This window comes from Manis pentadactyla, chromosome 3 (assembly GCF_030020395.1).
Source record: "Manis pentadactyla isolate mManPen7 chromosome 3, mManPen7.hap1, whole genome shotgun sequence".
In the NCBI taxonomy this organism is placed as follows: Eukaryota; Metazoa; Chordata; class Mammalia; order Pholidota; family Manidae; genus Manis; species Manis pentadactyla.
This window is the reverse complement of record NC_080021.1, coordinates 105002215-105028940: the sequence shown is the minus strand read 5'-3', so window position 1 is coordinate 105028940 and position 26726 is coordinate 105002215. Positions and strand designations below refer to the sequence as shown.

The 26726-nt window shown below is 38.7% G+C and overlaps 1 protein-coding gene and 2 long non-coding RNA genes across 13 annotated transcripts in view; 1 reads left to right on the top strand and 2 right to left on the bottom strand.

Moving 5' to 3' along the window:
- The window catches only part of CACNB2 (calcium voltage-gated channel auxiliary subunit beta 2), a 419726-nt gene extending 393104 nt beyond the window's left edge, over positions 1-26622 (top strand). For all 11 annotated transcript variants that reach the window (XM_036881156.2, XM_036881150.2, XM_036881148.2 and 8 more), the window contains 5 exons: positions 5485-5594; positions 21893-22044; positions 23375-23470; positions 24257-24442; positions 25265-26622. In XM_036881156.2, coding sequence (XP_036737051.2) covers positions 5485-5594; positions 21893-22044; positions 23375-23470; positions 24257-24442; positions 25265-25747 — 1027 coding nt within the window. In that variant the 3' untranslated portion in view covers positions 25748-26622. The remainder of the gene's footprint in view (positions 1-5484; positions 5595-21892; positions 22045-23374; positions 23471-24256; positions 24443-25264) is intronic.
- LOC130682918 (uncharacterized) overlaps positions 1-26726 on the bottom strand; it is a 50283-nt gene that overhangs the window by 20758 nt on the left and 2799 nt on the right. The gene's annotated exons all lie outside the window — the stretch shown is intronic.
- Positions 22759-25268, bottom strand: LOC130682919 (uncharacterized). The gene is made up of 2 exons (XR_008996374.1): positions 24411-25268; positions 22759-23518 (listed from the first exon to the last, which is right to left on the bottom strand). It is a non-coding gene; the product is annotated as an uncharacterized LOC130682919 (long non-coding RNA).

The window sequence follows — 26726 nt, the reverse complement described above, 5'->3', positions numbered from 1 at the left end:
CAAGAGCCTTGGCCTCATGGAGCTAACTTACAGTCTATTGAAAGGCAGTCTTTAGTCAAATAATCACTGGACACCATGGTCAAAGTTAGGCCAATTCCTGAAGCATCAAAGATACAAGACTCTAAACTAGAAACTTCAAAATTTAAACTAAGAGTAGCTCAGAGGGCACCTGAGAACATCCAGGGCTGGTTTATATTTCTATATTTCTCACAAGATAAATGTAGTGCCTCTCTCCTCTACATTTCTTTCTTTCTGCCATTCTGACAACACAAGCACAGTAGATATTATCTGAATGTTTCAATGTTGTCTAGATTTCCTAAGATAGTAGTTCTCCCTTAATCACCTGTTCCCACACCATTTCTAATTTCTGTTTACTGTCAGCAAGAGAGGCAAGGACAAAGAGGGAAACTTTCACAGCTAGACAAATATTGTTAGTGATGAGGCAAAGAACTGAAAGAGAAAAAGGAACAGAAACTATGTTTCAAAGCATAAAAAGACTTTATAATCCAGATCTACCTAATCAAATGTTCCTGATGTGATTTTTTGTTTTTCAAAACTTTATGAAATTTTTTTAGTTTGTGCCAGGAAACACAGCCTTTGGCTTGGTCCAAGGCCATCAGGCACTGGCCACATATAAAAGGCATACCTCTGGTCCAGAGCATTTAGCTTACTTCTTTATTCTTAGCTCTGTCATTTATCACAATTTGCATTTGTGTCCATGAGTATACACACCCAGAAAATTCTGCTAGACAAGGCACTATGCTTTTCATGACTGAGTTTACCCGCTGCCCTTTCCTAAATGTCAGACGCAGGAATGCGATGGAATTTCCGGACTTACTAATTCTATTTAAACCCAGTAAGCTTTGAATTTGGAAGATTGATTCCGGCCATAGGGTGTATCTTGGGCCCCTGTTCTAAAGTGTCAGCCATCCAGAATGATTTCATTTAAGAGGCAAATAAACAAAATATCTGAATGCTGTATCGATTCACTGTTTCTGACCAGAAGTAACTTCCATATGGCTTTATTAACGGACATGCCTCAGCTCATCTAACTCACAGAGCTTAAGTTCTATGCTTGTGATCACCAATTAAAGATCCTCAAAGGAATTAGTAGGGCCCATAAGATACAATTTCAAAAAGCCATGCAAAAATTTAGCTTTTTTACCCATGGCAAGACATCCCAAGTTCTTGAATCATTAAATGTCTTTGCTTTTGGCAAGCTAAGACAGCAACAGACATTCGAAACTCACCAAATGCATCAAGTTCATCCATATACATGTAATTCTAAAAGGAAAAATGACTTACTACTTAATTATCTCTTATAAACTAAATTTACTTTTAAAAACTTAAAGCCGAAGAGGAAGAAAATATGAAAGGAGGTATTGATGAAAAGACTCTTGATAGAAATTCTTTTCTGTGTTTAAACCTAGTTAAGTTCATTTGTTGAAGCCCTGAATAGTCGTCAGAATCATGACCCTAGTCGTTAAGTAATGTAAATGTGTCACGTCAGAGAAAAGATGATAAATCATCTTTTTTTTCTGTTGTATGCAGCAGAGCAGCCCATTTAAAATCAGATCCACCCTAACCAACTGTGTCATGTAAACAAAGCAATCTTTGGATTCACCTTGTAGTACAGGTAAATTAACAAGGAAATTGAGGACAGGAAGGAAAGCTACCATTGGTGATGAATTTGGTTTTCCTCCCAGTCTCCCAGTGACTGAAAATGTTGGCTCTCAGCACTGAAGTGTTTGGAATGTCAACTAAATTGCTGGAGGGATATGTACAGCTTGAATCTTCTGCAAGGGAAGCTTATTGGAAATCAATAATCCTGGAAAGTGTTACATCACTTTACTTTGTCATGTGGGAAATTTGCTTAGATGTGAAATAGCTTATAAACTGGTGGTTGTCTACCCTGGATGCATATTAGAATCATCTGCATTACTTTAAAAATAAAACAAAAACCAGGGCTTATGTACCACCCATAACTAACAGAGACGAAATCTTCAAGGTGGGACCTGGTGTAACTTTAAAAGCTTATATGGCAGTTTTTCTGTACCGCGAGGGTTCAGGACAACTACTCTCAACTGAATTGTCCCAGGTTTGGCTCTTAGGGTTTCAAGGTCTTTTGGCAGACTCCCAAGCAGTGACCATTCCCAAAGCCTAACTTCAGGAGTTGAAATAGGATGGTGGCCCATCTTCACACAGCCTCCAAAGCTAACTACCTAAGCGGGCAGTAGAAGCCCCACTGGGCAGTACCATGTGCAGAAAGGACCATGCCACAAGGAGGAAGCTGTACTGTTACAGAAAACCCTGTCTTTTGGCTGAGCCACTTACCCATAGGCTGACTGTGAGGTACTCCTGCCTTATCCATCTTGGCACCATTGTACCCCAAGCATGGTGCCCATCACGGGGCAGCCTGCCTCCTGATGCGTGTCCAGACTCTTTAGAGGCACAGATCCAGACCCTGGTCACAGCAGTGTTTGGGTCAAGCTCACTGTCCTAGGATCCTGCCCAGGTGTCTCTTCCCTCTGCCTAGAACATTCCATTCACAATATCCATATGGCTCCCTTCCTCACTTCTCTCAGGCCTCTGGCCAGAGGTCACCTTTTCTGAAAGGTCTTCCCTGAACACAGACAATATGGTCTATCCTCATTGTCCTGTATTATTTTTAATGACAGAAATTTGAGTTCCATGAAAGCACCCCCACGGTTGGCCCACAGCAGGCACTCAATGAGTTTGTGTTGAATGAATGACTCCCTCTTAGCCCTGCAGGTGCTCAGCCTGAAGGGAGTACTTGGCCCACATCCCAGCAGAAATTTTCAGATTCACAGCCCTCCACTATGACACCCATCCCCAAATAAATAAGAGCATTTTAAACAATTATTAAGCACTGAATGTTCCCGATTTCACTTGTAAATGCACCATTGTTTTAAGATGTTTTATCTGTTTTCATATTGTATATAAAAAAATGCATAAATCTTACTGTACAGCTTGATGAATTCTTATGTGGGTACACTCATGTAACCATTGTTAAGATCAAGACACCAAGCATTCTAATTTTTTTCCCCCTTCACCTATTTCACCCATTCTTCCCACCCCTCTCCTATGGCAACCACCACTCTGTTCTCTTGTGTTTCTGAGTCTATTACACAGTTGTTTGTTCATTTGTTTTGCTTCTTGGATTCTACATAAAAGTATTATCATACGGTTATGTCTTTCTCTGTTTGACTTATTTCACTCAACATAATGCCCTCTAGGTCCATCCATGTTGTCACAGAGGGCAAGATTTCATTCTTTTTTTAATGGCTGAGTAACATTCCATTGTATATGTACACCACAACTTTATCCATTTATCTATCAGTGGACACTTAGGTTGCTTCCATATCTTGGTTATTGAAATAATGATGCAGTGAACATAGAGGTGCATATATCTTTTTGATTAATGATTTTTCTTTATGTAAATTCCCAGAAATAGAATTACTGGATCATATGGTATCTCTATTTTTAATTTTCAGAAACTTCCATACTGCTTTCCATAATGGCTGCACCAATTTGCAATCCGACCAGCAATGCACAAGGGTTCCCTTTTCCCCACATCCTCACCAACGCTTGTTATTTCTTGTCTTGTTCATATTAAGCATTCTGACTGCCGTGGGGTGATACCTCATTGTGGTTTTGGTTTGCATTTCTCTGATGATTAGTGATGTTGGCCATCTGTATGTCTTCTTTGGGAAAATGTTCAGGTCCTCTGCCCATTTTTTAATTGGATTATTATTATTGTTTAGTGTTGAGTTGTATGAATTCTTATATATTTTGGGTGTTAGCCTCTTATCAGATATATCATTTGCAAAATATATTCTACCACATAGTAAGTTGCCTTTCCAATTTGTTGATGGTCTCCTTTGCTATGCAGAAGCTTTTTAGTTTGATGTAGTCTCACATGTTTATTTTTGCTTTTGTTTCCCTTGCCTGAAGAGACACATCTGGAAAAACGTTACTAATGCTTACGTTCAGGAGTGTACTGCCTGTGTTTTCTTCTAGGAGTTTTATGCTTTCAGGTCTGAAATTTAGGTCTTCAGTCCATATTAAGATAATTTTTCTGTATTGTGGAAGATAGTGATCCAGTTTCATTCTTTTGTATGTCTCTGTCCAGTTCTCCCAGTACCATTTATTGAAGAGACTGTCTTTTCCCCATTGTATATTCTTGCCTCCTCTGTCATATATTGACCAGGTAAGGCATGGGTATATTTGTGGACTATTCCTGTGCCACTGCCATACTGTTGCGATTACAGCTTTGTAGTACAGTGACACACACACACACACACACACACACACACACACGCTTTGTTGTTCTTCTCAAAATTGCTTGGGCTACTTGGATCACTCATTGAACGTATTGTGAAATAACAATGAAACAAAATATTTTTAATTGATGGGTTTACTTTCTCCTTTCTGGTTATTGTTTTATACATGTTGAATAAAATTTTCATCAAAGTACAATAAGTTCCAAAGTTTAATAGCCTTGTTTTTTTTAACAATCGAATTTTCACTCAGCAATGAAAAGGAGTGAACTACTGATACACAACAATGTAGCTGAATCTCAAATCCATTATGCTAAATCAAAGAACTTTGACTTAAAAGGCTACAATGATATTCTGCAAGAGGCAAAACTATAGGGACAGAAACAGTTCTGTGGTTGCCAGGTGCCAGGTAGTGGGGAGGAATGATTACAAAGGAGGCAGCTCAAGGGATTTTTGGGAGGTAGTGGGACCATTCTGTATTATGACTTTATGAATAATATATCTATGAATTGGTCCAAGCTTATGGAGCTGTACACCAAAAAGAATACATTTTATGGTATACAGAAAAGCAAATAATTTCTTTGCAAAAGCCAAAGTAGTATCTCTCCACACTACCAAATGCCCTGCTCTCCAGATGGCCAGCCACTTTTCACTCTTCTAGCTGTGTATTTTGGTATTTACTCCTTGCCTCTAAGTAATGTTCTTGGTTTCCTATGTGGGTTTTCCATGTTAGGCATTACTTGACTGCCTTTCCACCATGAAGAATATTGAGGTCTTGTGCATATTTTCCCATCTCTACCATACACACACCTGCACACATCTCATCCTCCAATCTCCCAACAGTTAATTCCTAATTTTGGCTGGCTCTGCCTTTAGTATTTATTATGACCATGTATATTCAAATGGACCCTTTCATACACTATTCTTTTTCTTGTATGTCTTCTTTGTGGTTTCCATGAGAGATTTTACTTTTTACTTGCTTAATATTCTATATTTTTGGCGCTAATTCAGCCCCACATTCTTCTCAATTACAGATCTCTTCACAATATATTATGTGCTAACATTTTTTGTTTGGAAAATATAGCCGCCACTTATATTTAATAGTTAGATGAGTTTTAGGCATGTTTTTCAATCTCCTTTTATCAATTAATAACGTCGTCTTCTGTTACTTTTTCCCCAACAGGATATCCATCACAAGGGTCACCGCTGACATCTCACTAGCCAAACGCTCAGTGTTAAACAATCCCAGTAAGCACGCAATAATAGAAAGATCCAACACAAGGTCAAGCTTAGGTAAGTCCCTGCAATACTCATGAGCTTAAGCTATTTAAATGTTTCTCTGTGGAGGCTGCCGATGAGGTCTAACTAGATGGTATTCCATGTGTCATGGAGCAGAGAAGAGATACATGTTGCTAATAACTTTTTTTTTTTATTTCATGGTGTGAAAGGATTTGTTATGATAGTTTCAAGTTAAAAATCCAGAGGCTGTCCGCATTAATATTTTGGTTGTGGTTTGTTTTCATTAACACAAGCTTTATCTAGACCCTAAATTCTCCTGACTTTGCACCAGTGTCACCATGAACAAACTCATTTACTCTTCAAGGTCCAGTTTCCTCATCTAAGCATCTAACAGAAATAGTAGCTACCTTGTAGAATTACTGTGAGGATTCAGTATAGTATGTCCTACATAAATGATGATTATTATCTCAAACCCTCAGTAATTGAATTATATCATATTCAGGATAGTGGGGTATATACGGGTGTTGAGATAAAGGATGAAGTCAGTTCCTGACCATTTTTAATGATTGTTGTCAATATTTATTTGTAACACTGTAGAGATTTGGGTTAACATGTTTGCAAGGTTCTGTTTGGATACTACTTATTAACCTGAACCACATGGATCACAAGTCCCTCTAGCAGCTACACTGTCTAGCATGTGCTTGGAGTTTTTGGTTACTCATTGTTACAGGTGCATCTTAGTGGGTTGTTAGGCTTCTGGTTTTTTTTGTGTTTTTTTTTTGCTTTTTTTTTTTATTAAGGTATCATTAATATACACTCTTCTGTAGGTTTCACAAGAAAAACAATGCGGTTATTACATTCACCCTTATGATTGAGTCCCCCGCCATACCACACTGCAGTCACTTTCCATCAGTGTAGTAAGATCTCTTGACTATTCTTTTTTTTTTTTTTTTTTAAATAATTATTTTTTATTGAAGGGTAGTTGACACACAGTATTACATTACATGAGTTTCAAGTGTACAACACAGTGGTAGAACATTTATATACATAATTCGAGGTTCCAGCTATCACCCTACCAGGCTGTTACAATATCTTGACTATATTCCTTATGCTATACATTACATCCCGGTTACTAATTTATTTTACCATTGGAAGTCTGTCCTTTTTTTGTGTGTGTGAGGGCATCTCTCATATTTATTGATCAAATGGTTGTTAACGACAATAAAATTCTGTATAGGGGAGTCAATGCTCAATGCACAATCATTAATCCACCCCAAGCCTAATTTTTGTCAGTCTCCAATCTTCTGAGGCATAACAAACAAGTTTTTACATGTAGAACAAATTCTTACATAATGAATAAGTTACATAGTGAACAGTACAAGGGCAGTCATCACAGAAACTTTCGGTTTTGCTCATGCATTATGAACTCTAAACAGTCAGTTCAAATATGAATACTCATTTGGTTTTTATACTTGATTTATATGTGGATACCACATTTCTCTCTTTATTATTATTATTTTTAATAAAATGCTGAAGTGGTAGGTAGATACAAGATAAAGGTAGAAAACATAGTTTAGTGTTGTAAGAGAGCACATGTAGATGATCAGGTGTGTGCCTGTAGACTATGTGTTAATCCAAGCTAGACCAGGGCAATAAAACATCCACGTGTGCAGAAGATTTCTCTCAGAACGGGGGGGTGAGGTTCTAAGCCTCACCTCTGTTGATCCCCAATTTCTCACCTGATGGCCCCCCTGCGACTGTGCCTGTCTTAGGTTGTTCCTCCCTTGAGGAATCTTACCCGTCTCTGGCTAACCAGTCATCTTCCGGGGCCATACAGGGAAATGTGAAGTTGGTAAGTGAGAGAGAAGCCTTATTGTTTGAAAAGGTTAGCTTTTTACTTCTTTGCATATTTATGCCCTGTGGCTTCTATGCCCAGCATTTGTCTTGAGGTATCTTTACCACTTGGAAGAATTATGATACTCGGTAAATTTGATATGAGGCACGAATTCTATTTAAGGGTTGTAATTAGGAAGGAAGAAGAAAAGCTATAGAAGTAGCAGGCGGAAGAAAACATGGGAAGATTGATTATTTCTTTGACATATCTTCTTGTAACTTCAGCATGTACAGGTTTTAAGCTACTACTTAAATTGCGCACACACATTAACATAATAGGAGTATAGTTACATAACCAAAGCATATCTGTAATTACCAGCCATCTCCAGTGAAACCAAGAAAACCAGTTAGGCACCTTAGGCATTTGTGAAAACTTATCTATGATATGGTGGATATTGTCCAACTGAACTTGAACAGTCTGAGAGAAATCAGACAAATTAAAACAACCCATTCCTGGGGACTGTTCACATGCCATATGTTCTTTTAACAGTAAATAGTTTGTAGTTGTAAGACTTTGGAGCGCTACAATTTGCACTTCTCCAAATTCTTGGTTGAGTTCCAACAGTATAGATCCAGTCCAATTTTGTTGTTTTACTGTATGCACAGGCCAGCTTAGATATCTCCTTCCTCATTCCCATGGCAAGTCCAGGAACTGGTGGGATGAGTGCATCTACAGCTGTAGCAGTGCGTGGATCTTTGTTGGGGTTTTTTGATGATCATCTTCTGGCATGAGTCTTCCAGAGAGTGCAGATGTTGGAAGTTCTTTTTCATATCGTATCTTAGTTCATTTTCGGGGTAGCCCAATTAGGCTTTGATCCTCCATATAAACACAAACAGACCCTTTGCCTACACTTTTATATGCCCTTTATACCCTTGTGTAGAACTCGTTGGAGGTTACCACACAGGAACTGCCCTTTTTTTTTTTTCTATCACTAATCTACACTTACATGACGAATATTATGTTTACTAGGCTCTCCCCTATAAACCCCTTTACAGTCACTGTCCATCAGCATAGCAAAATGTTGTAGAATCACTACTTACCTTCTCTGTGTTGTACAGCCCTCCCTTTTCTCCCACCCCCCATGCATGTTAATCTTAATACCCCCCTACTTCTCCCCCCCCTTATCCCTCCCTACCCACCCATCCTCCTCAGTCCCTTTCCCTTTGGTACCTGTTAGTCCATTCTTGAGTTCTGTGATTCTGCTGCTGTTTTGTTCCTTCAGTTTTTCCTTTGTTCTTATATTCCACAGATAAGTGAAATCATTTGGTATTTCTCTTTCTCCGTTTGGCTTGTTTCACTGAGCATAATACCCTCCAGCTCCATCCATGTTGCTGCAAATGATTGGATTTGCCCTTTTCTTATGGCTGAGTAGTATTCGATTGTGTATATGTACCACATCTTCTTTATCCATTCATCTATTGATGGACATTTAGGTTGCTTCCAATTCTTGGCTATTGTAAATAGTGCTGCAATAAACATAGGGGTGCATCTGTCTTTCTCAAACTTGATTGCTGCGTTCTTAGGGTAAATTCCTAGGAGTGGAATTCCTGGGTCAAATGGTAAGTCTGTTTTGAGCATTTTGATGTACCTCCATACTGCTTTCCACAATGGTTGAACTAACTTACATTCCCACCAGCAGTGTAGGAGGGTTCCCCTTTCTCCACAGCCTCGCCAACATTTGTTGTTGTTTGTCTTTTGGATGGCAGCCATCCTTACTGGTGTGAGGTGATACCTCATTGTAGTTTTAATTTGCATTTCTCTGATAATTAGCGATGTGGAGCATCTTTTCATGTGTCTGTTGGCCATCTGTATTTCTTTTTTGGAGAACTGTCTCTTCAGTTCCTCTGCCCATTTTTTAATTGGGTTATTTGTTTTTTGTTTGTTGAGGCGTGAGAGTTCCTTATATATTCTGGACGTCAAGCCTTTATCGGATGTGTCATTTTCAAATATATTCTCCCATACTGTAGGGATCCTTCTTGTTCTGTTGATGGTGTCTTTTGCTGTACAGAAGATTTTCAGCTTAATATAGTCCCACTTACTCATTTTTGCTGTTGTTTTCCTTGCCCGGGGAGATATGTTCAAGAAGAGGTCACTCATGTTTATGTCTAAGAGGTTTGTGCCTATGTTTTCTTCCAAGAGTTTAATGGTTTCATGGATTACATTCAGGTCTTTGATCCATTTTGAGTTTACTTTTGTATATGGGGTTAGACAAAGGTCCAGTTTCATTCTCCTACATGTAGCTGTCCAGTTTTGCCAGCACCACCTGTTGAAGAGACTGTCATTTTGCCATTGTATGTCCATGGCTCCTTTATCAAATATTAATTGACCATATATGTCTGGGTTAATGTCTGGATTCTCTAGTCTGTTCCATTGGTCTGTGGCTCTGCTCTTGTGCCAGTAACAAATTGTCTTGATTACTATGGCTTTATAGTAGAGCTTGAAGTTGGGGAGTGAGATCCCCCCTACTTTATTCTTCTTTCTCAGGATTGCTTTGGCTATTCGGGGTCTTTGGTGTTTCCATATGAATTTTTGAATTATTTGTTCCAGTTCATTGAAGAATGTTGCTGGTAGTTTCATAGGGGTTGCATCAAATCTGTATATTGCTTTGGGCAGGATGGCCATTTTGACGATATTAATTCTTCCTAGCCACGAGCATGGGATGAGTTTCCATCTGTTAGTGTCCCCTTTAATTTCTCTTAAGAGTGACTTGTAGTTTGCAGAGTATAAGTCTTTCACTTCTTTGGTTAGGTTTATTCCTAGGTATTTTATTTTTTTTGATGCAATTGTGAATGGAGTTGTTTTCCTGATTTCTCTTTCTGTTGGTTCATTGTTAGTATATAGGAAAGCCACAGATTTCTGTGTGTTGATTTTGTATCCTGCAACTTTGCTGTATTCCGATATCAGTTCTAGTAGTTTTGGGGTGGAGTCTTTAGGGTTTTTTATGTACAGTATCATGTCATCTGCAAATAGTGACAGTTTAACTTCTTCTTTACCAATCTGGATTCCTTGTATTTCTTTATTTTGTCTGATTGCCGTAGCTAGGACCTCCAGTACTATGTTAAATAACAGTGGAGAGAGTGGGCATCCCTGTCTAGTTCCCGATCTCAGCAGAAATGCTTTCAGCTTCTCGCTGTTCAATATAATGTTGGCTGTGGGTTTATCATAGATGGCCTTTATTATGTTGAGGTACTTGCCCTCTATTCCCATTTTGCTGAGAGTTTTTAACATGAATGGATGTTGAACTTTGTCAAATGCTTTTTCAGCATCTATGGAGATGATCATGTGGTTTTTGTCTTTCTTTTTGTTGATGTGGTGGATGATGTTGATGGACTTTTGAATGTTGTACCATCCTTGCATCCCTGGGATGAATCCTACTTGGTCATGGTGTATGATCCTTTTGATGTATTTTTGAATTCGGTTTGCTAATATTTTGTTGAGTATTTTTGCATCTACGTTCATTAGGGATATTGGTCTGTAGTTTTCTTTTTTGGTGGGGTCTTTGCCTGGTTTTGGTATTAGGGTGATGTTAGCTTCATAGAATGAGTTTAGGAGTATTCCCTCCTCCTCTATTTTTTGGAAAACTTTAAGGAGAATGGGTATTATGTCTTCCCTGTATGTCTGATAAAATTCCGAGGTAAATCCATCTGGCCCGGGGGTTTTGTTCTTTGGTAGTTTTTTGATTACCGCTTCAATTTCGTTGCTGGTAATTGGTCTGTTTAGATTTTCTGTTTCTTTTTGGGTCAGTCTTGGAAAGTTGTATTTTTCTAGGAAGTTGTCCATTTCTCCTAGGTTTCCCAGCTTGTTAGCATATAGGTTTTCATAGTAGTCTCTAATAATTCTTTGTATTTCTGCGGGGTCCGTCGTGATTTTTCCTTTCTCATTTCTGATACTGCTGATTTGTGTTGACTCTCTTTTCCTCTTAATAAGTCTGGCTAGAGGCTTATCTATTTTGTTTATTTTCTCGAAGAACCAGCTCTTGGTTTTATTGATTTTTGCTATTGTTTTATTCTTCTCAATTTTATTTATTTCTTCTCTGATCTTTATTATGTCCCTCCTTCTGCTGACCTTAGGCCTCATCTGTTCTTCTTTTTCCAATTTCGGTAATTGTGACATTAGACCATTCATTTGGGATTGCTCTTCTTTTTTTAAATATGCTTGGATTGCTATATACTTTCCTCTTAAGACTGCTTTTGCTGTGTCCCACAGAAGTTGGGGCTTAGTGTTGTTGTTGTCATTTGTTTCCATATATTGCTGGATCTCCATTTTGATTTGGTCATTGATCCATTGATTATTTAGGAGCGTGTTGTTAAGCCTCCATGTGTTTGTGAGCCTCTTTGCTTTCTTTGTACAGTTTATTTCTAGTTTTATGCCTTTGTGGTCTGAAAAGTTGGTTGGTAGGATTTCAATCTTTTGGAATTTTCTGAGGCTCTTTTTGTGGCCTAGTATGTGGTCTATTCTGGAGAATGTTCCATGTGCACTTGAGAAGAATGTATATCCCGCTGCTTTTGGATGTAGAGTTCTATAGATGTCTATTAGGTCCATCTGCTCTACTGTGTTGTTCAGTGCTTCCGTGTCCTTACTTATTTTCTGCCCAGTGGATCTATCCTTTGGGGTGAGTGGTGTGTTGAAGTCTCCTAGAATGAATGCATTGCAGTCTATATCCCCCTTTAGTTCTGTTAGTATTTGTTTCACATATGCTGGTCCTCCTGTGTTGGGTGCATATATATTTAGAATGGTTATATCCTCTTGTTTGACTGAGCCCTTTATCATTATGTAGTGTCCTTCTTTATCTCTTGTTACTTTCTTTGTTTTGAAGTCTATTTTGTCTGATATTAGTACTGCAACCCCTGCTTTCTTCTCACTGTTGTTTGCTTGAAATATGTTTTTCCATCCCTTGACTTTTAGTCTGTACATGTCTTTGGGTTTGAGGTGAGTTTCTTGTAAGCAGCATATAGATGGGTCTTGCTTTTTTATCCATTCTGTTACTCTGTGTCTTTTGATTGGTGCATTCAACCCATTAACATTTAGGGTGACTATTGAAAGATATGTACTTATTGCCATTGCAGGCTTTAAATTCGTGGTTACCAAAGGTTCAAGGTGAGCCTCTTTAGTATCTTACTGCCTAACTTAGCTCGCTTATTGAGCTGTTATATACACTGTCTGGAGATTCTTTTTTTCTCTCCCTTCTTGTTCCTCCTCCTCGATTCTTCATATGTTGGGTGTTTTGTGCTGTGGTCCTTCTAGGAGTGCTCCCATCTAGAGCAGTCCCTGTAAGATGTTCTGTAGAGGTGGTTTGTGGAAAGCAAATTCCCTCAGCTTTTGTTTGTCTGGGAATTGTTTAATCCCACCGTCATATTTGAATGATAGTCGTGCTGGATACAGTATCCTTGGTTCAAGGCCCTTCTGTTTCATTGTATTAAATATATCATGCCATTCTCTTCTGGCCTGTAGGGTTTCTGTTGAGAAATCTGACGTTAGCCTGATGGGTTTCCCTTTATAGGTGACCTTTTTCTCTCTAGCTGCCTTTAACACTCTTTCCTTGTCCTTGATCTTTGCCATTTTAATTATTATGTGTCTTGGTGTTGCCCTTCTTGGATCCTTTCTGTTGGGGGTTCTGTGTATTTCCGTGGTCTGTTTGATTACTTCCTCCCCCAGTGTGGGGAAGTTTTCAGCAATTATTTCTTCTAAGATACTTTCCATCTCTTTGCCTCTCTCTTCTTCTGGGACCCCTATAATACGGATATTGCTCCTTTTAGATTGGTCACACAGTTCTCTTAATATTGTTTCATTCCTGGAGATCCTTTTGTCTCTCTCTATGTCAGCTTCTATGCGTTCCTGTTCTCTGATTTCAATTCCATCAATGGCCTCTTGCATCCTATCCATTCTGCTTATATACCCTTCCAGAGTTTGTTTCATTTCTGCGATCTCCTTTCTGGCATCTGTGATCTCTTTCCGGACTTCATCCCATTTTTCTTGCGTATTTCTCTGCATCTCTGTCAGCATGTTTATGATTCTTATTTTGAATTCTTTGTCAGGAAGACTGGTTAGGTCTGTCTCCTTCTCTGGTGTTGTCTCTGTGATCTTTGTCTGCCTGTAGCTTTGCCTTTTCATGGTGATAGGAATAGTCTGCAGAACTGGGACGAGTGACGGCTGGAAGGACTTCCTTTCTTGTTGGTTTGTGGCCCTCCTCTCCTGGGAGAACAGCGGCCTCTAGTGGCTTGTGCTGCGCAGCTGCGCGCAGACAGGGTTTCTGCTTCCTGCCCGGCTGCTATGGAGTTAATCTCCGCTGTTGCTGTGGGCGTGGCCTGGCTCGGGCAGCTACTCCAAAATGGTGGAGTCGCGTTGGAGCAGGAGCTGCTGGGAGGCTATTTATCTCCGTAAGGGGCCTCCCTGCTCCCTGCAGCCCAGGGGTTAGGGTGCCCAGAGATCCCGGATTCCCTACCTCTGGATTAAGTGACCCACCCTGCCCCTTTAAGACTTCCAAAAAGCACCCGCCAAAACAAAACAACGACCACAAAAAAAAACAAGAAAAAAAATTTTTTTAATTAAAAAAAAAAAAAAAAATTTTTGATTAAAAAAAAAAAAGGTGGTCGTTCGTTTTTCTTTATTCTCCGGTGCCAGCCTCAGGCCTCTGCTCACCGGTCTTTCTGCCCTGTTTCCCTAGTATTGGGGTCCCTGTCCCTTTAAGACTTCCAAAAAGCGCTCGCCAAAACAAAGCAGCAAAAAAGAAAAAAAAAAAAATGGTCGCGCGCTTTTCTTATGTCCTCTGTCGCCCAGCCTCCAGTGCCTGCTCACTGTTCTTGCTGCCCTGTTTTCCCAGTATCGAGGGCCCTGCACTCTGGTCCATATGGCTGGGGCTGGGTGTTCGGTTGTCCTGGGCTCCGTCTCCCTCCCGCTCTGCCTGCTCTTCTCCCGCCGGGAGCTGGGGGGTGGGGCGCTCGGCTCCCGCGGGGCCGGGGCTTGTATCTTACCCCCTTCGCGAGGCGCTGGGTTCTCTCAGGTGTGGATGTGGTCTGGATATTGTCCTGTGTCCTCTGATCTTTATTCTAGGAAGGGTTGTCTTTGTTATATTTTCATAGATATATGTTGTTTTGGGAGGAGATTTCCGCTGCTCTATTCACGCCGCCATCTTCCGCCCCTCTCAGGCTTCTGTTTTAAGTAAATTTTCTGAGGGTGTTTGAGATCTTTGATCTTAGTTTGCTTTTTCTCTTTATATATTAAATATAAAAACCCTGTGAGAGACTGGTTTTTAACATATTAGTGTTAATTTGCTCTGGGGTATATTACATAAATAATAGAGAAATCATTAAAAGTGTTATCTGTAGTAATGAGTATAATCATTTATAAAACTCAGTTTTGTTCCTCACCTAACAACCCTAAAATTTCAGTAATACAGCTTTAGAAATACATTAGGGGGAAAGTGATAATACATTTTGCTTATGTAATTTCTTTTCATAACTGTATCATCTGTGACCTTTAAACTCTTTCTATACATTTTTGATGCTCAAAGAATTGTCACAAAATGCTTTTTTCATTGATTCAGCTGGTTAACAGAGTGGTTTGTTTAGGCTCCTGAGTTGAATAAATGGCACATTAGGTTTGTTCAGATTACCAAGGCTTTTTGTAACTACCAGGTATATATTTTTAAATGGCTCTTCCAGACCACATACTTCATTGAGCATACAGTAGGCAGTGAATATCATGCTAAAGCCTGGGAATAAAAGGACAAATTAGATGAAGCCCCTGCCCACAAGGAGCTTGGTGTAGCAATAAGGCAATTAAGTTAACAGTCCATTGAAATAGTGGATGGTGAAGCACAGCAGGCATGCATTGAACTGGTTTCCAAAGACCTAATGCTGCAGGAGGGTGTTAGACCACTGTCAGAGGCTTTCTCAAGGAGCTAAGCCTGAGCTAAGACTTGGAACATGAGAGGTTCAAGCCAAGAAAAAAGGGAAAGTGAAGGTGATTGGGATTTAAACAACGGCAATAAGAAGCTTCTAGAAAATGTAGGTGCTTTACTTCAGCTGAATGTATGGCTTAAAAAGAGGGAGATGACACCACAGGGATGGGTAAGAGGAAGATATTAAGGAATATAGAGCTTATCCTTAAGGCATTATGGAACCATGCATGCATTTATTCATTCATTTAATAAATACCTGAGTAGCAACCATGTGCTAGGCGTAAAAGTACTGGGGACATAGAAGGAAAGGACACCAAGTCCAGACTCTCATAGAATATTTTTTTCCATAGGGAAGACATGGGCAAAACAGAAGCAGCTGCAGACAGATATAGGTAGATAGATGGTTAGTGGTTTCTGAGTCCAAACAGGGCAGGCCAAGGGGTAAAGAGTAAGCTGAGGACAGTGTGGGGAAGTGAGGAGGCCTCTCTGAGGAGGTGTCATTTAAGCAGAATGATTTATGTTGTGAATTCTTCAGCCTTACAGTTACCTATGGCAAGTGTTCTGGGCAGAGGAAACTATACGTGCAAAGGCCCTGAGCAGGAGTAGGGTGTCTGATGTAGCTAAGGGATAGGAAGCCAGTGTGAGTGGAGTGGAATGACAAGGGAGATCAGAGACTGGAGAGCTGATCTTGTTGGACTTTGTGAGCCCTTTGTTGTGTATGTGATAGGAAGCTGTAGGAAAGCAGAAAAGTGACACCATGTGACTTATGTTAAAAGGATCACTGAGCATTGAGAAGAAACTGATGGAGCTGGTGCCTTTATTAGTAGCAGCAGGGTAGAGATGGGCAAGACCTGCACAGAGGGTTATTTAGGAAGCTGTTGTCATGATTCAACTTAGAGAGTAAGAGAGGCCTGAACCTCAACAATTGAAGAGGGATGAGTAGAACAAAAGGAATCCACAATCAGCACTTGGCAACCAGCTGAATGTGGAACATGGAGAAAACTCCAGGATGATGTCTGTGTTTGCTTTGAGGAAACAGGTGATTGATGGTTATTCTAGAGATAATGGGCTCAGAGTGGGGAACTTGTTAGAGGGAGTACACTGGGAGGGGGTTAAGATGGCTTCATCTGTAACACTGGATTTGCAGTGTTACTGAGCTTCCCAATATCTAGCAGGCAACTGTGTATAACAGATCTGGAGATACACAGATCTCATAGTTCTGGAGGCTGAAAGTTCGCCATGAATGGGTTGGCAGGTTCGTTTGTCCCAAGACCTCTGTCCTTGGCTTTCAAATGGCCACCTTCTGTGTCTTCCCATGGCCTTTCCTCCATGTGTGTGCATCCCTGGTGTCTCTTTCTCTTCTGAGAACACCAGACGTATTGATAGAGGATCCCATCCTATTAGCCTCATTTTACTTAAATCACCTCTTTGAAGGCCCTATCTCTAGTTACATGGACTAGAACCTGCCATATGACCCCATGTAACTCTACCTCTTGAAAGGCCCTATCTCCAAAAAGGGTTCCATTCTAAGGTACTGGAGACTGGGACTTGAACGTGCGAATTCTTTTTTCTTTGTGGGAGGCAACAGTTCAACCCATAACATTGTCTCACTCAGGCCTTCTGTCTGCCATGGAGCATTTTGCACCTGCTCTTCCTCCTGCTTTGAATGCACTTCCCTCCCAACTCATGCCTTTGTATTGCTTGAAGAGCTGTCATTTTACATTCACTGAGGTGGTGCACTATTAATGTTTTTCTCACTCGTTTATAAGCCCTGTGAGTTCAGGATTGGATCTCTACTGGCTCATCATTACTTCCCCAGTACATACTGCAGTGACTGGCACAAAGTAAGTGCTTAGTAAAAAAATTATTGGGTATGTGGATGGTCTTTGACACTGCCTGCCCCCCCACCTGCAATTTTATGAACTTTGTGTTCATGCAAACTTGGAAAGTGGCTTTGTATTCACTGTTTGTTGTACATCACAAATTGATGCTTTTTCCAGAGCCAACAAGTTCTTTATTGTGGTATACTTTTGAGCTATAGTTTTGCTGACATTAAGGATATATTAAAGTTTGGGGGAAGGAGAATGATTGCTACTTTATTGCCCCATAAGAGGATAAAATACCTGTATTAAAGTATCAACACTAAAATCTTTGCTTATATTAAAGTCAATTTTCTAACTCTTTAAACCAATTTGTAAGTCTGCGTGATAGATTCTATGTTATGTTATTTTTTTTAAGTGTTAACACTTCAAAGGGCTAAGTAAGATTAGTGCTTATGTTCAGTATTTGTGAGCAGCTAGGGAATGTGTTTTGGAGGAAAGGTAAACAATGGACTGAGTTTTGGGCAGGGACACCTACTAAGAACTTCTTTAAAGCATTATTTATTAGCCTGGAACTTCTGTTGATCTATAGGTAGTTGGGGTGAACATGGGGAGATTATTTTAAAAGCATCTTTTTTTCTTGTATATATTTAAAAGAATTAAATTAGAAAATTTACCTCAAATTTAATAGATTAGACCAATTGCAGCAATTTTCTTTCTTTCAGAAAGGCTTAAAGAGCCAGTACATTGAAGAGGTAACACAAAAAGGAAGCATTTGTTTTTTGCCCAAGTTTTAGAAAAGATTTTCTGCACAGGCAAAAGCACAGTACATTGCTCTTGGAGTACTAATTTATGCTAATTTACCACTGTATGATATGAAGAAAAAGAAAACCCTGAAAAAAATGTGAAGCTTTAGGGACATACTTAGATAGCTAGGGTGGTACAGGACTTTATTGCATGTATAGACAGCTTGATTCAGGCTAATGAGAGTTCTAACCTTTTTTATCATTTGTAGTATTAGCATAATTTAAAACATTTATATTAGCTGTTATTCCTACTTCTAAACTTGGTAAATGCAAATAAAGAGCATTATACTCTTAGAAATAAAAACACTACTTCAATTTGGATAGTAAAGGGCATAATGATAGTTATGTGCCAATTCCAAATCCAGACTTCAAAAAATAATGAATTAAGATGATCACATTAGTGCTTTACAAAAAGATTTATCTTGGAATTTCTTTAAAATGCCCAAATTTATACAGTCTTCAATTATGGTTTGGTTTTACCCAAAGCAGTATTCCAGGGACAGATCAATGTAGGGAAATATGGTACATCTCTGTACCCATTTATACACAAATATGTTGGTCATGGTACATGTTTGTACCACAAGATGGCAAAAATCTATGTACCAAAAGTGGGAAAGTATTGAAAAGCTCAAACAGTAAGGGAAGCCAAAGCTAGACTGAGCTGTGCACGTGGCAACAGTTACAACTGTGCAGAGTAAGGAAAGGCACTTGCTTTGTGTGTTAGCAACAGAAGTGGTAAGATAATGTTTTCCACTTGGTATTTTAAACCCAGTCGCAGAGCCAGCTTAGATAATTTAATAAATTTGTCACTCACTGTGGTAATGGAACTACGTTCTTGATTGTGATGGTGGATACACATGAACCTACACATGTGAAAAGTTGTATAGAGCTAAATACACACATCCACCCAAGTACATGAGGAAGTCTGAATAAACTAGCAGATTGTATTACTATCCTTATTGTGATATTGCACTATATTTCTGCAAGATGTTTCCATTGGTGAAACTGCATAAAGGGTACAAGTGATCTCTTTACATTATAATTTCTTAAAACTGCATGTGCATCTAGAAATGCTTCATTAACAGTTTCAATTCAAGCTAATCATTGATACTGCACCAGGGACTGAGTAACTTGGACGACAAACCTGAGTGATCATCTAGTCCAGTGGTTCTCAAACCATACAGCATTAAAGGCCCTCTGGTCTCTGTTAAAAAAACCAGGTGATCCTACTGTATGCTGAAGTTTGAGAATGGCTGATATTGTTCAAGCCCATTGTTACTGGGCTGCAGTTAACATGGGGGTACAGATATCTTTTCAAGTTAGTGTTTTCATTTCCTTTGAATACCCAGAAGTGGAATTGCTGGGTCACATGGTCAACATTTTCAATGGTGGCTTCACCAGTTTACATTCCCACCAAGAGTGCACAAGGATTCCCTTTTCTCCTCATCCTCACCAAAACTTGTCTTTTTGATATTCGCCATTTTAACACATGTGAGGTGATAAATCACTCTGGTTTTGACTGGCACTTCTCTGAAGATTAGTGATGTTGAGCACCGTTTTGTGTACGTGTTGGCCACTGTATGTCTTCTGTGGAAAAATGTCTATTCAGATCTTCTGCCCATTTTTTTTATTAAGATGTTTTTGATTTTTTTTTTTACTTTAGAGTTGAGTTCTTTATAAATGTTGGATATTAACCCCTTACCAGATAAATGATTTGCAAATATTTTCTCCCATTTAGTAGATCACCTGTTCATTTTGTTGCTTCCTTTGGTGTACAGTTTTTTAGGTTGATATAGTCCCACATTATTTTGTTCTTGTTGCTTTTGCTTTATCAGAAAATTTAGTTATTTTTTTGTATAGTGATTTACAGTATCAGACACTTAAACTATCTCTAAGACCTATGTCGAGGAGCTTACCACCTGCTTTATACTAGGAGTTTTATGGTTTCAGGTGTTATGTTGAAGTGTTTAATACATTTTGAGTTGATTCCTATGTGTAGTTTCATTCTTTTGCCCCAGTTTCATTCTTTTGCTTGTGGCTGTCCAGTTCTGCCATTAATATTTATTGAAGAGACTTTTCTCCATTGTATGTTCTTGGCCACCTTTGTCATAAACTAATTGATCATGTACGCATGGGCTTATTTCTGGACTCCCTGTTCCATTGTTCTTTTTGTTTTTATGCCAATACCTTACTGTTTTACCATATAGCTTTGTAATAGGTTAAAATCAGGAAGTGTGGTATCTCCAGCTTTGTTATTATTTCTCAAGATTGCTTTGGCTACTCCAGGTCTTTTGTGGTTCCATACAAATTTTAAGATTTTTTTTTCTATTTCTGTAAAAAGATTCTGTACCAAATCTGTAGATCACTTGGGTAGTATGGGAATTTTATTAATGCTTCCAGTGTTTGAGCATGGAATATCTTCTATTCGTGTCATCTTCAGTTTCTTTCATTGGTATCTTATAGTTTTCAATGTACAGCTTTTCCACTTCCTTAACTTACATTTATTCCTAGATATTTTCTTGTTTTATGTAATTGTAAATGGGATATTTTTTAAACTTCTCCTTTTGATACTTCATTATTAGTTATGGAAACGCAGTGTTCTTTGTATAGTGATTTTGTATACTGCAACTTTACTGAATTTGTTCTAACAATGCTTGGCGAAGTCTTTAGGGCTCTCTATATATATGTCATCTACAATTCTATGTCATGAGTTTTACTTTATCTCTTCCAGTACTATATTGAATAAAAGTGGTAGTAGTGGGCATCCTTGTCTTAGTCCCAATCTTAAAGGAAAAGCTTCAGCTTTTTACCACTGACTATGTTGTTAGCTGTAGTCTAGTCATAACCCTGTGAGGTAGGCGATTACTGACTTGCCTTTTATGGAAAAATATATTAAAATTACCTTCAGGAATTTTTTGCATGCATCCAAATGCTTAAGAGGAATTAAAAGGCATTTTCCAGGCCTAACAGTCTCATGGATATGGCTCTCCATTACTACAGTGGGCACTGCAAGCCACATACTATGTTATAGACCTTTGCTGCTTACTACAGTAGCTTTTGTGTATTTAACTTTTATCTATTTCATTAAAAAAATTTAGTTGCTCTAGTGCTCAACAGTCACATGTGGCTAGCAGCTGGACAGCATTAATATATATAGAATATTTCCATCATCACAGAAAATTCCATGGAACAGTTCTGTTTTAGAGTCTGGGGAAATCATGGAGAAATAAATGAACTGAATAACATTTTCTTGGCCTTCAAATAGATTCTTAGATGCTTGACACTTAAGTTTTCTCTTATAGTTTGGATTTCTGTAGTGCTGCCTCTAATAGATAACTGCATTTTTGAGACACAAATGTTGTGAGATCGTTCTTCTGTTGGTAGAAAATATGAAAAGTGTTTCCAGATAAGTTTGTTATAGATACTCTTAATATCTCTCCTGTTTTAGGTTGTATTGCATCTTGTTAGTAAACATACTTAAAAAAGCATACCAATAGGAGATAAAAAACCAGATTAAGCCCATGCAGTAAAGGAAAGGCTGGGATGATTGTTAGGGTAAGTGGTCAGAAAGAAACACATGAAAGATACTTTATAAAGTTTTTATGAAATGATTTCATAGTGAAGTTTTATAGCACAAAAAATAAGTCAGCCAAGAGAGCCAAAAATTTCAGCTCTCACACACAGTGTTGTACTGGAAATAAATCTTACAGCTAGTTGAAAGAGGAATTCTCTGAATTCTATAGGTGTCTGGAGAAACAGCTCTTTCCAAAGGATACCTTTTACCAGCTTTATTACCTGTAAACATTAATCTTGTGGCTGACCTGCCTGCCTTCCTTCTGAAGAAATAGTGTTCCATTTTATTTTATCTCAATTTGATCTAAAAAAATATATATTCTACCTTAAGTAATAAGACTCTGCTTAACCTTTTATAGCGGAAGTTCAGAGTGAAATCGAAAGGATTTTTGAACTTGCCAGAACGTTGCAACTGGTAGTCCTTGATGCAGACACTATTAATCATCCAGCTCAACTTAGTAAAACCTCTTTGGCCCCTATTATAGTATATGTGAAGATTTCTTCTCCTAAGGTAAGTAGGATAATCAAACTTTACTAAAATCAAAGAGAAACAGTAGTCAAAAAATTTAAGATTCATATAAGCAAAGCCTAGTTACTAGTTTTATGCCTGAAACAGCAATTACCAAAGTGTGGTCCATGGAGGTTCCAAGACACTTGCAGACAGTACAGAAGGTGTAACTCTTCCCATAATAAAACTAAGAGATTTTTCACTGTTATGATATTTGCCCTGATGGTTAAAATTGCTAGTGTCTAAGCATAAGTCAAGACTGCTACTAGACATTACTAGCAGTTATATTCTCCACCACCATGTACTCGTATTTTAGAACAAAAGCCATAACCCACTTTCACTAAGAATGTCCTGATGAAATAGTAAATTGATAAATTACTTTTAAGTACAAGCCTTTTTAGTATTCTGTGTAACACATTAAAAGTTTTTCAGCTGCATACCAAAATTAGTTATTCTAAGCATAGGCACTGGTGTAATGATTCAAGTTGTAAACTAAACAAACCACTTTTTTATAGAGAACACCATATTTTTATTTGAAAGAACTGACATGGTATACTCATTCAAAATTGGGTTTGGTAGGTCTTCAAAATAACTAATTGCATTTGTAAACAATAAAACTCAGGAAACCTGGTGTTTTAATATACAAATATTTGAGAGACCTGAAGAACTCAATGAACTATTATTTCCAAATGATTAATAATGTTACAAGTCACGATGTTCCAACTTTACAATAGACCAGTAGATTTTAATGTTAAGAGTGAGAAACATTTGTTGATACAGTTTCAGATTTCACATGGCAGTGAACACTTAACACACAGTGTTTAAAAACTACCACTTGTTGAGTTTAAGATAGTATCAACAATTACCTAAAACTGCTACTAAATTCTTTTCTGAATTATCTATAGGAGGCTGGATTTCCTTCACATATTTCAATGAAAACTGCACTGTATCAGTTTATACTTAGAAGCAGATAGGAGACATACCTTCTACGAACCCAGACATTACAGAAATATGCAAACAATGTAGCTATTTTTTTATTAAAATAATATATGCTAATATGTAACATTTTTATTGTAAATGTTTAAATTTCTCAGATATAGTCCAGATAAGCAAAAGCTCTTTGGGGTTACTCAATTTTTAAAAACAAAGTTTGATAACTGCTAGCTATCTTTTTTTAAAGCTTTCAACTGAGATTTAATTTCACAGATAATCTTACATATATTTTACAGCTCAATCTACTATAAACCAGTTGTAAGGGACCCCAGAGAAAGGCGTGGCTAATGAACCTTTTTATATCTGCAGATATTCTTCTGTTAAATCTTATCTTTTACAGGTTTTACAAAGGTTAATAAAATCTCGAGGGAAATCTCAAGCAAAACACCTCAATGTCCAAATGGTAGCAGCTGATAAACTGGCTCAGTGTCCTCCAGTAAGTCATTTCTATCTCTGTAGTATAATCCACTTGAAGACATCAGACCTGGCGTTGTATTTTAAGAAAACCAACAACCAGACAGGTCAACAGCTGTTGGGATAGAGAATCATTCTCTATACCTAGCAGTGGTTATTTCTTCCCACCTCCTGCCCTAGTATGTGTCTAGATCAAGACCATAGCCTACCAAAAGCTACAGTAACTCTGTGGTAACCTCAGTTTAAGTGGAATGAGATTGTGGTTTCAAATGTTTGGTTTGAAAAATAGATTTGGGGTTGGTTTATTATTTACTTCTAAGCATAGGGAGGCAAGTTGCCAGCTCCGAAATCTGTCTGAGCAATTGATATGAGATCATGTAAAAACAAATTTCTAAATAATCAGTGACCTAGAACTATATTCAGGTATTAGAATCTACTTTTAGTCCCTGATTTACATACCATGCTTTGGGCCTATAGATTCTTCTAAATTTTGTTTTGTTTTGTTTTTTAGTGCAGGCATAGCAGAAGCTAAAAGAAGTCTTATTTTAAAGTTTTGGACCATGTCAAATACAGGCTCCTTGCTGTACTGCTCAGATTGGATTCTTTATATATACCTCTCTTTTCTGCCAAGTCCTTAGCAACTTGTACCTTTCTTCACTTTCTGGTCATTGATACTGGTTAAATATCAAGTGGTCTAGACACTTACATTTAACTAAATAGGACAGTCAGCGTCCTTTTATGAGTGTGTGTTTATGTGACACACAGTCAGTACTGGGCTGGTTCAAGTGTGCAATGCTTGCCTCTGCAGGAGCTGTTTGATGTGATCCTGGATGAGAACCAGCTCGAGGATGCATGTGAGCACCTTGCTGACTATCTGGAGGCCTATTGGAAGGCCACCCACCCTCCCAGCAGCACCCTCCTCAACCCTCTCCTTAGCCGCACCTTAGCCACTTCAACTCTACCTGTCAGCCCAACTCAAGCCTCTAATTCACAGGTAAGGGCTCCTTTTTCTGGGCTAGAAAATGGGCCACCTCATGTCACATCGCTGGGATCCAAGCCCTGACATGCACTGCTTATTCCAAGCTGAGCCACACACTGAATCACTTGAGTTTTGTACTTGTAAGAAATGCAGAGGAAACAATTACATATTACAAACATATATAAACTTTAAAACTCCCAACTACATGCTCTGTAAAACAGGGATAGAACCTGCTATGCACCTTCTATCCCTGTTAAGCACCACAGACTGAAATCAGACCATGTGGTTTCAAATTCCAGCTCTACCTCTTGCCAGGTATATAAAACTTTGGAGAGTTCCTTATCTGCTCCCTGCCTTAGGAATACAGACCACAGCCTATCTCCTGTGGCTGGCATAATTGTCCCATGTCCTATCTCATAGGGTTGTGGTTATTAATGAGTTACTATATTAATACCAGTGCTTTTTTTCCCCTTTAATACCTTAAGCCAAAATTGAAAGGCTTTTTAATCTCCCCACAGGGTATTCAAATGTTGGTGGTGACATATACACACCTGTGTTGAAAATTCCAAAGGTTTGTTTTTGTACCACAAGAGAACATATTAAAGAATGCCCTCCCTCCTTCATTAAAAAAAAGTTACTCTGTGCACTTTTCTAGGCAGTTAGAAATTAGAGTCCAATATAATAAGTATAAACCTTAGTATAAATGCCACTGGATGTTATCAAAAGAGTAAGTAGCTGCACTAGGTTGTATTTCATTTCAGCATTTTAAATGCTCTGAAGGATGGACTTGCCTTTGTAACACACTCATTCTTTTTGCTCGGCTCCTTTCACCACCAGGGTTCTCACAGTGCTCAGAGGACTGATCGCTCTGCTCCTGCCTGTTCCTCTTCCCAAGCTGAAGAAGACCCCTGCCTGGAACCAGTCAGGAAAGCCCAGCACCGTTCCTCCTCCTCTGCACAGCACCACAACCATCGCAGTGGTACAAATCGAGTCCTCTCCAGGCAAGAGACCTTTGACTCAGAAACCCGGGAGAGTCGAGACTCTGCCTATGTGGAGCCAAAGGAAGATTCCCCACATGACCACTACGCCCCACATCATGACCACAGCCACAGAGATGAGCCCCATGGGAGCAGTGAGCACAGACACAGGGAGTCTCGGCACCGTTCCCGGGACCTGGATCGCGAGCAGGACCACAATGAAAGCAACAGGCCACGAAGCAGGCACAAATCCAAGGATCACTACTGTGACAAGGATGAAGGGATCTCCAAAAAACGGAATGAGGCTGGGGAGTGGAACAGGGATGTCTATATCTGCCAATGACTTTAGCCCTTTTGTGTTTCGTTTTGTTTTTTTTAGTCTTGTATACCACCACTCTCAAACTAAATCTTTGGGGTCTGCATTGCAGTCACATGTGATCTGTCTTGTATATTCTGTATTGCTGTTGCTTGAATAGCAATAGCATGAAATAGAGTATTCATAATACTTTTTTCCTTTTGTAAGCGCTATATAAATTCACCTAATATGGCTGCAGTCCTCTGGTTGTATACTGGGCTTGTCTGGGATAGCTGCCATTTGAACAAAATCTGCCATCCAGGTGGCATTAGTATTTTAAGGAACATACTTACATTTTCAAAATTTAGTTACTGTATCCAGCAAGCCAGAATTGGCCCAGATTAAGAAAAAAAGTGGAATTTTTTGATTCTCCAGATTTTTAATATGTAGGCACCTGATCTGCATACTCACTCATCCATGGACCACTGTTTCTTGCTTGTACCTCTGGCTGACTAAATTTGGGGACAGATTCAGTCTTGCCTTACACAAAGGGGATCATAAAGTTAGAATCTATTTTCTATGTACTAGTACTGTGTACTGTATAGACAGTTTGTAAATGTTATTTCTGCAAACACCTTCTTATAATTATATATTATATATATATCAGTTTGATCACACTATTTTAGAGTCTTAATGCCAAGTCAGCAGATTTGCTTTATGAATTCCAGGGACTAGAAATGCCCACATTCAGGAAATTTGTAATAACATCGTCTAGTCACTCATCCCCATTCTAGTAGGAAGTCTGTACATACTGTAAATACGTGTGCTTGCTTGACTTGAAACAGGTTGGTTTCTGAATGTTTTACCATCCTTGTAAGTTATAATTTTGACCATAAATTACAGTAAATATAACCAAACTCCAAGGTTGTTCTAATCCATGCAGTTCACACTGATTGTGACACATTCTTAGTAGCTAGTGTCTTGCCACTGCACTGGAGAATACGAGCTGGAACTCTGCAGGCATGTG